General features: G+C 37.8%; 1 protein-coding gene across 9 annotated transcripts in view; it reads right to left on the bottom strand.

The window, feature by feature from the left end:
* Nucleotides 1–371: 371 nt before the first annotated feature.
* The window catches only part of LOC149254884 (myosin-11-like), a 483,587-nt gene continuing 471,523 nt past the window's right edge, over nt 372–12,435 (bottom strand). For 3 of the 9 annotated variants that reach the window (XM_089460258.1, XM_089460255.1, XM_089460256.1), the window contains 4 exons: nt 1,500–1,556; nt 1,310–1,390; nt 1,098–1,180; nt 372–784 (listed from right to left, as the gene is read on the bottom strand). In XM_089460258.1, coding sequence (XP_089316384.1) covers nt 664–784; nt 1,098–1,180; nt 1,310–1,390; nt 1,500–1,556 — 342 coding nt within the window. In that variant the 3' untranslated portion in view covers nt 372–663. Of the gene's footprint in view, nt 785–1,097; nt 1,181–1,309; nt 1,418–1,499; nt 1,557–1,839; nt 1,920–12,435 lie in introns of those variants that run through there. The other 6 variants (XR_016267192.1, XR_016267193.1, XM_089460257.1 and 3 more) reach the window with 5 other exon arrangements.

The raw sequence follows: 12,435 nt of genomic DNA, 5'->3' as shown, positions 1-12,435 counted from the left end.
GAAGATTCAAAATTAGTAATGTGACACCAATGCTTGACCAGAGAAAGAAACCCAGCTTTGATAAAATGAAATAAATAATTGCTCTGTTGTCATATTATGTTACAAAAATATACAGTACATGGCGTTGACTCCCAAAACAGGGAAAATAACTGCAGCCTAACATGTACTGCTCAAACCTGTTTTGGCAATCAATAATACATGGCCACAAACTGATGCAAGGCATTTACTGCCATGTTTGTTACAAACCCTTTGTGCTTTTCCTCACTCATAAGAGAACTATGTCGAGCTGTATGGCAAGTTGTGCATATGCTGTCCAGAAGAAAAATGAAGACATGAGTACTTCAATTGATTGAAGAAAATGGCAGCTCCCATAGACCTGCTTAACTTATTGCAGGGAAGTTATAAAAATTAAGGACAGATGCCAGACAATCCACAAATTAATTTGACATGTGGACAAACATACTGCTCCTGTAAAGGAATGTTCGATGTACCAATATAATGCCTCATGTCTTCTTCCAAATATCTAAAAAGAGTAGAAGACGATAGCTAAGAAGCTTTCTCATTGCTCCTGTATAGGAATGTTTAATGCACCAATAATGCAGCAAGTTCTCTTCCAAATATCTAAGAAGGGTAGAAAATGATAGCTAAGCAGCTTTCTCATGGCTACGTGTTCTCTTGCAAAAACTGAAAAGCTGAGATGTCACGGAGGAGGGGTGGAGTCTCCACATCTGAGAGATCAACATCTGACATACCCTTTGTTAATTCATCAACAGAAAATGGTATGCTGCAAACAGAGTACAAAACATTAGTTTCTTAACAAAGTAAAGAAAGCTGTAACTGCACAAAACATAAAGCTTTTAACAAACGGCACAAATAATTTACTTCATACTTTATGTAATCCTTACAATTATTTGAAAATTGAAAACAAGACAAACAAATTATATAAATGCCCAAGAATGCCCAAAGAGCTGTAATGGGTCTGGAAATAACAAATGTACTGCAGAGGGTATCCCTAAAGCTTCTCCATCAGAAACTGGTGTACAGACATGATCCGCTTCTCAAATTCTTTTTATCATGGCCAGAACAAAAAATCTTACCTTGTATCATCATCCAGCAGAAATGTATTGGTTGAGGCATTTTGAGTACTCCTTGTCATCATCATCTTCATGCTTGCAAAAACCTACAAGTTATACCCACCAAGCCTTAGGTGATGGGAAAAAACTGCCAAAAACTTCCTCACGAGAACAAAATACAAGAAGACATTGACAATGTGTCAGATAATTTTTGAAATTAAAACATCTAGGCACACCTCACGGGATACACTCTGTGTACCATATTTGTCATCCCAATACATAGTGCTTATCCGATAAAGCTGTTGAACAGTTAGCACCTGTTGACAATTGCAAATTCATACAAGCTACAATTATATCAACTATCCGCTGTTAAGCTCCAGCTAAACCTAGGAAAGTACAAATTATTCTACAGAAATGAGCACATACAGGGCAAATATCCTGCATTATTTCATCCAGAGTCTTCTTTGCTTTCTGATGTATTACCTGCTTACAATGTAAACAAGACTTTAGTTTAGGCCTTGGAGATTTTAAACAAGTTCTGACTGAATATGGAAAATAAGACTCGCATATTGGTTGGATTAGTCTGTTCATCTAGGTCTCAATCCAGTACTTGTCGAGTGTTACACAATGTCTTTCCTCCTGAGGAATTGGCCTGTTTAACATTTTTAAATATAGAACAAGTGATGTGGACTTTACATCAAAAGACCACAACTAGGCAAGTATTATTGACTTGCATCTCATTGTTAATTTGATCTATACAACATACTTAGAATCTGTAATTTCACTGAGAGGAATGATCCACAACCAAGTATGAGGAAGATGTGTAATCTCTGTGCCTCGGTTGAGCTGACAAATAACATTTAAAAAACAATAAATAAATAATAAATAATAAATAGATATTTCAACATCTGCCCTGAATAAGAAACAAACAATACACATATTTCAAAAAAGACTGAATGTGGACTATCACATACACAACAGTGTAAATCCATCTTAACTCAGAATCTTTTAAGCACTAAGAGATTTGCATCTCAATTTCTTTTTGATTCCTTTTGGTGCTTAATAGATCCAGAGTTGAGATGGATCTACTCAGGTTATCTTCAGCATTATTATTTTCTGATCATAATTATTTGAGTCCTGAAATCAAGAGTTCAATCCTATGCTAATCAGTTTCTACAAGAAAACATTGCTTGCATGGCAACTAACTGTAATCACGTACACGATGTGGTCATTCAAGTACTGAATAAGTCAGCATGCATAATAGGACAGCATTTGTATACAAAAACCAACAAGCATCAACCAAAGAAAAATGCCTGAAAAGTAGGCAAATTGTGTTAGTTTATCCAGAGAATAGCAAACCTGCATTAATTACATTAACTAGTATGGGAACTAATCTACTAATTACAAAATATATTAAAGCACAGGTTAGAGTAGTACTTATGACTAATGCCATTATCAATTGCACACTTTGTTGAAACGAAGTAGTGTATGAAGAAGTACTACTAATTCTGTTATATCCAAACATGATTCCCATAGTTGTGAGACTCATGAAATACTCACCAGCCTTCACAGGTTTTGATGGGTCATAACCAGGATAAGTACTTGTCTGAACCTCACCAGCTGGACAAAATGGAAACTTCCCTGACGCTTGGACTAGGAGTAACTAGTGCTACAAGACCTACCTCTTCAAGGGCATACACTAGCTATCATCATAGATAGGTATCATTCTGGTAATGAAAGCAGGGCAGGGATTTGTATTAAACTTACAGATAATTTACAAAAAACAGAGGCAGATTCCAACCAGCCTAAGCCAATTCAGAATCCTCTGGATAAAAGCCATCCAAACTGCGTAAAACATTATTTGCTGTTAAGAAAAAAGAGGCCAATATTTCATCCTTTCAAATAGAGATTTTAACAATATACTGAGGTGCCTTCCCAGCAAAAAGATAAAGGGGAACCAGAGTGTCATTCTTATCAGTCCAACAACTTGTAAATAGCTACCTATGGGGAGTATCAGAACATAGAAAAAAAAGAAGCGGCAGCATGAACATGGTAGTCAAAAGTTCAAAACAGAGAGTAGACAGCCATAAGGTAGCCAAATATAATCACACTAATCATCAAGGGTGATCAACATCTCCTCATGGTTGCCCATGGCTACCAATTGCAAACCATCCAGGGTGGTTTGGAGCAGTGTTGAATGGTGTTGTCATTCATGCCAACATCAGTCTTTGAATGCTCTTAATATACATCAATGGATTGCATTAATTGGAAGCTCCAATGGACAAGAAGCCCTGGAAGGGAAGGAAGGGAAGCCCAAGTCAGATGCCCCGCACTTGTTGAGGTAAATGGATAGGAAGAACAATGATTTTGCTCGCAAGAGCATCACCATTGGATAGACCTTGTTAAGCTGTTTCCAACAGTAGGTTGCACGTCACACGGTTCCTCTCAGTTGAGGAGATATGCTTATTTGAATTCAGTGTGCCCCATTGCATTGGCCAATTCACCCAAAACCCATTTTATTAAAGAATGTGCATGGGTCATGGTCTTTGGGCCCTAAGGAATTTTAATGGCTTTGTCATGCTCATATGGCTATGATCGTTTTTTAATTTTCACATATGCAGGGTCGACTATATTGGTTGAATTAAAAAATAATAATAAACCTCTATTAAAGCGCGTGATCTGTGTCAGCCATGCTCAGTCACAACAGATGACCTGCCAGGTTTACAAGCATGAAGCTACAACCATAGTCGGCCTCAAAACTACATAAGCAATATAAATATAGAGGAAGGACTATGATATGATACAAGCAAGAACCCACAATATGTTTCGAGATTTGTTTCTTAGATTCGTTGACAAGTTCAAGTTGGTTCAGGGTTCTGAGATTTGTTTTGGTTGAAGTAACAATCTTCTTTGCGATGGTGTTCAAATAACGATGTGGAGAACAGAAGTATAGTTCTGATTTGTGCTTCTAGTTCCAAACGAATCAGATTTTGGCTGTAACGACAATGGTTATATTCTGATCACAGTCTTGTTCTAGCAAAGTGGTTTGGTTCATTTTGTTGTATGCAGAACCAAGAACATGATAAATGGTTAAGACTGGTGTAGAGAGAGAAGACTTGGCACATGGAGTCTCACCTCAGTAATGTGATCCACTGAAACTATGTGATGTGTATCTGATAAGGCAAATTATTCATGACAGATCATGACAAATCATCCATGATGTATTTGGTTTCATTTGACACGAAATATTTGGTCGACCAATTTTCTCTAATAAATTTTTTCGTTCCTTGATATGAAAACTTCATACTTTGCCATCTGTGGCTATGTGATGCTATCACAAGTATTTGAGCAGGGGACAACGTGTCTTGTCTGAAACTTTTATTGTTTTCAGGCACCTGCTTTCATTTCCATCGCGCGCAAGCAGGCAGAAGGTATCGGTAGAACTTTCTAAGCCCACTGACAATGAGTAGCCGCATGAATTGAACTCTTTCTGTTGGAAAATTTGCCTGGCGATGTTTGAAGGGGAAATTGAAGATCTCTTTTATAATATCTGTGTTGTTTGAATTTTGGTGTTGGGTGAGTTGTGGTCAGTATGGGCTTGCCACCTTCGCCTTAGAGATTACGGTCATTTTGCAGTTGCAACCTCTGTATGTAACTTGGATAGATTGTTTTGGTGCATAATCTGAGGTTGTGTGTACCTGTGTGTTGGGTGATTTGGAGCTAAGACAGATCGATGACTGCGTATCTGTGCGTACGGTCTCAATAAATTAGCCAACGTATGAAATTGCTTTAGAGCATTAAATCAATCCTGTTGGAGTTCCCATGTATATTATGCATTGCTGAGTGACAATGCGATTTGGTGCATTGGCTGCCTGTGTATGTAGTGAAAGTGCACATTCATCCTATGGTCTGAGAAATGTATTGATATGCCTTTACTAGTGATAATGTTGCAAGGCACAATGCTACTAGTGTTGAGTTGAAGTAGCTAGGGTGCGTTATGGAGATCCCAGCATGCTGAGAGAGGAAGACTTGGCTAGAGATCTTATGCTGCTGAATGGCTACAGAGGATAGAGTTTTGAGTATTGATCACGGTGGTTGAGTAATTTAGATATGGCTGGTATGTCTTGAAGTATAGTTTGAATGTGTAAAGTACAACGAGTCTATAATTTCATTGCCATAGTCAAGCTGTTGCTGTAGTATTGAGTCTTGTTTATTTGAGTGAATGCTGTATTGAGAAATCTATAGGGCAATAGTTAGAATGATTTCTCTATTCTTGATAACTGCTTCTGATGTATTTTTACTTTTTCTTACTTATTAGGCTCTTCTCTTATTATTATGTTTGTTCTTATCATCAAACAACTACCAAAACAAGAACAATAGTACACAAGAACACAGGATATAGGCTGCAAGTCAGGGCCAAAACCTCTCCACTGAGAGGAAAACCCACAAATATCTTCTCTTCTTATAGATTCTTCAATTGAAGAATTACAAGACCTCTAGACCAAGACCAATACCCTTCCAAGACTAAGTCCAACCTTCTTGATGATGTGCTTCCTTTGTCTAAGTCAAACCCAGTCAAATCTCTTCCAGCAACACAACTTTGACCCCCAGCTTCAGATTTTCAGCCTCTACTGCAGGTCTGAAATTTTGCAGCCCTACAACTGCTACTGCATCCACACATGTGAGCGAAAATTAGCCTTCCAAGGCCTCCCAGCAGCTTCGCTTGACTTGCTTCCTTGTCTAGGGCTAGAGAGTGACCTAATAGGCTCCTCTTCCAACAACTTCAATATTCTTCGAGCAACTTGAGAATTTTGACCTTGAAGCAACAAACCCTAGATCTTCTTCTATGCACGTGTGAGAGAGAATTAGCCCAAAAACTTTTTCCTTCGTCCTTCTCCTCCTTCGTTGGCCTTCTAGCTCTTCTTCACTTAGATGATGAGAAGTGAATGTGTGTCCAAGGGAGGTCGAGTTCCTTCCTTTATATAGGCTTCTAAGGTGGACGAGGCTCCTCAAAATAGACCGACTTCTTAGCTAGCAGGCTGACTTGGTGTTGGAGGGTATTCTGACACTTTTAAATACAAAAATAATTCTTTTTACAAGTTACAATGTGCCCAATGGGGTCTTCAACATATGACAATGACTCTTTTGACTTCTTGACCTAGGACAAACCCTAGAAGCACTTAATGGGTGCTTGACTTCTAAAATAAAAGACCTTGAGTGTTATGAATAAAATATATAGGAAATAATGCAGATGATAATAATTATAAATAATGATTAGTTAATTAGTAATTAGGTTGAAGAGGCATGTCTAAATGAGACATGACTCTCCATGAAGAGGCACTTGCCTAATATACAAGAAGGCCTCAAAACTTCTTTTGTATCATCATTCTCATTCATACATTTAATACATAATCTCGTATCTCAATGGAAATCTTTATATTCCAATTCTTCTGGAATATTAATGAGAAAAACAAACATTGTTTGTTCCATCCATTTGGTATCAGAGCGGTTCGATCCTTTGGTTGCTTCATTGCTGCACAAAGCTCCTTCTACGATCCAAGTCTTTGGCCACTAAAATTTGTCAAATTTGTTGCCGTTGAAGCGTTTCGCTACAAGCTTTTGGAGGGTCTCCATTTTCACTATCATGTCTTTGGCCATTTAAAGAAAAGAAAAATTATATAAAAAAGGACTATTTATTAAAAGAAAAATTATATAAAAAAGGACTATTTATTAAAAAAAAAGTTCGTTAAAAAATATATCTATAAAAAAATATAATCAAACTTTTGATCTCCGTCTGATCGAAACATGTCCGCATGACCCAAGTATGCCTGTCGCGTCCCTTTCCCCGCTGCTTCCTCACACCGTTTTCTGCCGCTGCGTCTTTCGTCACCATCTACTCCTGGCTGTCCAGACCTGTCCCTTCCCTGTCACGCAGAACTTCCCTATGTTCTTCCGCTTGTTGTCAATCCTGCCAGTCTCCCGTTTGTTGTCATCGTGCTCCGCTGTGTCATCCCTCGTGCCTCCTCCCTTTGCGTTCCCTGACCACCTCTGCACTGCTACCGTGCCACACTGTCGGCCTGTCCCTATCTGCTGTGCGTTGTCACTGTCCACTCACGCCTCGGCTTCAGGCTCGTTCTAGGCACCGAACGGAGGCTGGTCACTATTCAATTGGGCCACCCTCCCCGATACATAATTGAGGTCAAACGTCGTGACCATAGTCTGTTGACCATCGAAAAGCTATGGAAGTTTGATTTAATTGTTTAAAACTATATGATATAATTTTAATATAGTTTTGATATTCATTAAAAATATCAACTATATTATATAATTTAAAAAATAAATAAAATTAAAAAATAAATAAAAATTAATAAGGAAATTATCAAGGTTATTTTCAAGGTTGCTTAGCAAAGAATATTAGTTATAAAGACTATATATATCCGCCAAGTAATTCTAAGGAATTATTATTATATTTATATATTAGAAAAAATAAGGTGAAGGATTTGATCAAGGCTCATAAAGAATATAGAAGCACCAAGATATAAAAAGTAATATTACATATAAGGTTAGTTTTTTTAAAAGTAAAGGCAAGGTTATTTAGAAAAAAAGAATATTTTATAATATAAAGAAAAGAGTGAAAAGGAGATTTAGGAAAGGAAAAGGTTTGAAATATATAAAAGGAGTTATCATTAAAAGATGGTGACTTTAAAAAGTTTATATATAAAAGAGTTATTATTTTACTTTCAAAACCCTAATTATTTCGATAAATGCAAGAATGGAACCTAACTCAAAAGTAACAAAAAAAGATTTTTAGAAACCTTACCCAACTATGCTAAAGCGCTATTTAACATTAAGGGAACTCTCACGGGAAAAAATGTTACTATTTCTATCTCTCCCGCCTACGATAAAAATTATATAACGGCTAAAATCACAAATCAATTAGTGATTCCGGAGTCAAATATAATCGAAAAATTGCACTGTGGCAACAAAATATATGACAACTAATTTATAGTTAAATATTGAGGATTATACATTTATATCGCAATTCTCAGTTCAAATCCTATGGAGCAATCAAGGTGACATGATTTTGGGGTCACCCTGGATGGAAACGGTAAGATCTGTCATCTTAAATATGAAGAAAAAGTTTTTAACATTTTCTTACAGGAAGGAGAAAATAACACTGCAAGATGTTACATTGAAGCCAAATTCAGTGACGCCAGAAGATATATCAGATATTTCAAAAGTAATTTCTCAAGAAGGTAAAAAAATATTACAAAATATGCAAAATGAAATTGACAGCATCACTGCTGATAGAAATGAATAAGTCTTGCGACTTAAGAATCATAGCGAAAATTACTAACACAAATTAAAAAGCTTAAGAATGACAAGAAGTCATTAAAAGACAAGTTAGAGCAACTTACTCAAAAAGTATCGAAGTCTCTAGACGTAACAGTCCAAGTTGAAGATAAGGAAACTAAAACCGATCCAATCAATATCACAACTCAAGAAGAGGACAAACTAGATGAAGTATAGATGTATTCAGAAGTGGCAATACCAGCAACAACAGATTCAAGTGAAAATCCAGAAATTAACCATTCAACTTCCATAACTAAAAGAAATCAAATGCTTCAAATAAATTAGGGAAATGCCACAAACAAGATAAGGGAAAATCAAATCACTAGAATTCCTTATCGACATCCGAATCACGAGAGTAGACAACTCAATCAAGCCATGTATTTAGAACGGAAACAACAAACTAATGTTCCGAAGAATACTAATATCAGTGCAATCCATTCATGTGATAACAATTCATCACAAGTTTTCAGTCACCGCAAGATTCCACAGAAGATTAATTTAGGATGGTCAGATCCATTCTCAGTGCGACAATTTTGTTTATCACTTAGAGGATCATATCATCTTGCTTCGATGAAGATGACAATTTTGAGACAAGAAGACATCTGAAACAGGAAAAAGAGATCAGGCCTTTCATCAGTAAGCTTTGAGGACAAAGCTTTTTGAAGAGGAAGGCAATGTTATGAATAAAATATATAGGAAATAATGTAAATGATAATAATTATAAATAATGATTAGTTAATTAGTAATTAGGTTGAAGAGGCATGTCTAAATGACACATGACTCTCTACGCAGAGGCACTCGCCTAGTATATAAGAAGGCCTCACACTCTCATTTGTATCATCATTCTTATTCATACATTTAATATATAATCTTGTATCTCAATGGAGATCTTTATATTCCAAGTCTTCTGGAGTGTTTAATGAGAAGAACGAGCTTTGTTTGTTCCATTGAGCATGAAACCCAACATTCAAAATAACAATAATAATTTTTTATTTTATTTTACAATATACAAGAATTTAAAGTACATTTCATATTTATGAAGACCAAACCTAGTTACACATTTTTCAACCCTTCCTCTTAACTAAGGAGGTATTCATAAATAGTACATGGACATTCTCAATCTGAAAAGATCTCATAAGAAGAGTTGGAATGGTAACCCATCTGTTTAGCATCATATCAACTAGCATTGCCACATAGCGAGGCCTTACTAACAACTCTCTCTCTACAATATCAGAGCACAATGCTAGCGAGACCAATGATTTATAGACACCTTCATCATTGTCTCTCAAGGTACATACTCCACCCGGGTTTTCACAGTGTATGACTTTCCAGGACTATTCTTATCTTGGATTCCTAGTCCTCAAAGAATATTGGTCGTCTACGACTACTCTTATCTTGGATGCCCTGCTTCATCTTCAAAGAGTATCGGTTGCCAGATGCTTACCCAATCCTCCATTCTTTCTTCCCAAGTGAAGCGAAGAATGATGTGTCTATCTCTCCCTCTCAACTAGGGAGGGTATATCAACTAATCCATGCTAGTCTCTATTGATTTGGGTAGCATCGGATGTGCTCTAACCACAAAAATTGGTGGAGAGACTAAGGAACATGAGATCTCCAATACCCAAAAATGGTTTGGGAAAATTATAAACAGTTTGGGAGATATTAAAATAATTAATATTTTTAATGGAGTCCCTAAGTCTAAATTTAGAGAAAATAAAATATTAATGTGAATTAATATAAAACTGTGTTAAAATGGTCCAAAAGTCATGGATCAAGCCAGATCTAATCTTAGCCGTTGATTAGGGACTTAATCTCGACCGTTGATTTGTCAACGAGAAAAGTATAAGAAGAAGCTTGAGGGTCACTTGGAGAACACACTGAGGGAGACCAGTCAGTTCAGTTTCTGGAGCAAGGTTAGTTGAGAAATTGAACCAGTGGTCTGGTGAGCAGTTAGGAGGTAGCAAGTATGGAACAGAGAGACGGGATCAACCACTAGAGTTCAGTGTTGAGGCAGGAGAGGCAGACGCAGAGGTAGCCGAAGACTACGCAGTCATTAACTGGGCCTGTGTGGGTGACGCAGAGAGGCCCAAGGAACACGCAGTCAAGCAAGGGCTGACGCAAAGGGTCTGAGAGCCATGCAGAGGTCAGCCGGGCTGTCGCTGGGATTAGGAGAAATGCTGGAGGATTTTTCTCTTTGTGGGTAAGCCAATTTGGCACCCTGTTGTAATGAAGAATTGCTGAATAATAAAAACCTCCCTTGCTGCACCGCTTTTCCCACACTGGGTTTTTCTAGGGACTGTTGTCCAAAATAACTATGTCAATGTGTTGATTCTTGTGCATATGTTTGTTTTTGTATTACGGTGTGATATCTACAACAATATTTATTTTAATGTTTATTGAAGTAATTTCATAAATAACTTATTGTGGAATAAGTATGAAAAGTAAATCAGTAGCTGTAGTAATAGAATTTTCACATGGTACCAGAGCGAGTAATCAGAGATAGGAAGGGAAAATCAGTTATGGGTCGCGACCATGATGCATAAGCATCCACATTAGGGGACTCACAGATTTTCAGAAGATTGCACAAGAGAAAGAGATTTTGATTTCGCTATGTTAGCTTCCGGGTTGGAAGAATAAGTGGCGTGTATGACTAGTGCTACATCATCAAAAATATGGTATACAGACAGTGGAGCCTCGTGGAATATGATGGGAATCAAGGAGTGCTTCTCAGAATATCGAGAAGAGAAGATGCTGAACGACCTCCTGAAAACTAGAGGGTTCTCCAACTTGATCCACCAAGGCTTGGTATGTATTTGGTTGTCTACGCTCCCTTTTCTCGTTCCTAGGAGCTCCAATGAAATCCTATGCATCCCGTAGTATCTGTCTAAGTTCCCGACTCGTTCTTCCACTGGTAGTGGGTAGATCTAATTGCTTTTCCTCCTGAGACTCTACCTGCTGTGATACCTCTGGATTCTTGTCTTTTGGAGAAATACTGACGCTGATTTTTGCTGGTCGAAGTGGTTGGACCAATGGATCATCCTTTGACTGCTCTTCGGAAGCCATTTCTCGGGATTTCCTAAAAGCTCTGTCCTCCATGAACTTTACATCTCGTCGTACTACGATCTTCCTATTTCCTGTAAAATAGATTCTATATGCCTTAACATTCTTGCAATATCCCACAAGATATCATTTTTCTGCAGTTTGATCCAACTTCCTCTTCTTTTCTTTAGGCATATGGCAGTATGCCAAACTCCTTGTTGACACCTAATCTTGATGATTTGGGAATTTTATGTAAATAAATAAATTGAGAAGGTGAACAGTCATCGGGAAATGAACTGAACAATCACTCCCTATTGTATATAACAATGGGTTACCTATGGAATATACACGAATCAGTTTTTTCTGCCTTTGGAGAGTTACTGCCTGGCCTGACATGGTATCAGAGCCAGTCCTAAAAATAGTCGTAACTCCCTTCATCTCTGCCACTGCCTCTGTCTTGAAATAGTCTGCCACTGCCTCAGTGCTGAGCGCTGCTCTGCCTCTGTCGATGGCCTGACATGCCCAGAGATGCGTTGGTAAAATGATGCTTGGACAATATTGGTAACTGATCTCGAGCTCGAAGGCGAGCCATCACCGTTCTGAGGGATTCCATGCGCAACGGAAACGTGGTATTATCGTTTTGATTATCCTTGCGTTTGCATTATCTGTATCGTTTTGTTTTGATGTTTGAACTTGGGCATCGAGCATCAAATAGTCTATGCCATGCCAATTGTCTGTATTCAAAGAAGCATAAAGGCCCTCACTAACCCCATAGAAAAAGAATCCATTCCCTTGTGGCAAGAAGGCATCATCGGTGTAGTCGTGAATCGACCCATGAACTATCTCAGAACAGATAACCAACAGCATGTCATTCGCTTCTTCGCAGACACCTCCATTTTTAAGTAGGGCTATCGCCACCTACTTGCCCTTGGCCTCTCTGCAACGAACTGCTTATACCCTCGGCAAAAAA

Source organism: Pinus tabuliformis, chromosome 7 (assembly GCF_031772625.1).
Source record: "Pinus tabuliformis cultivar Carrire ecotype Pingquan chromosome 7, CPIR1, whole genome shotgun sequence".
NCBI lineage: Eukaryota > Viridiplantae > Streptophyta > Pinopsida > Pinales > Pinaceae > Pinus > Pinus tabuliformis.
This window is presented reverse-complemented; position numbering and strand designations above follow the sequence as displayed.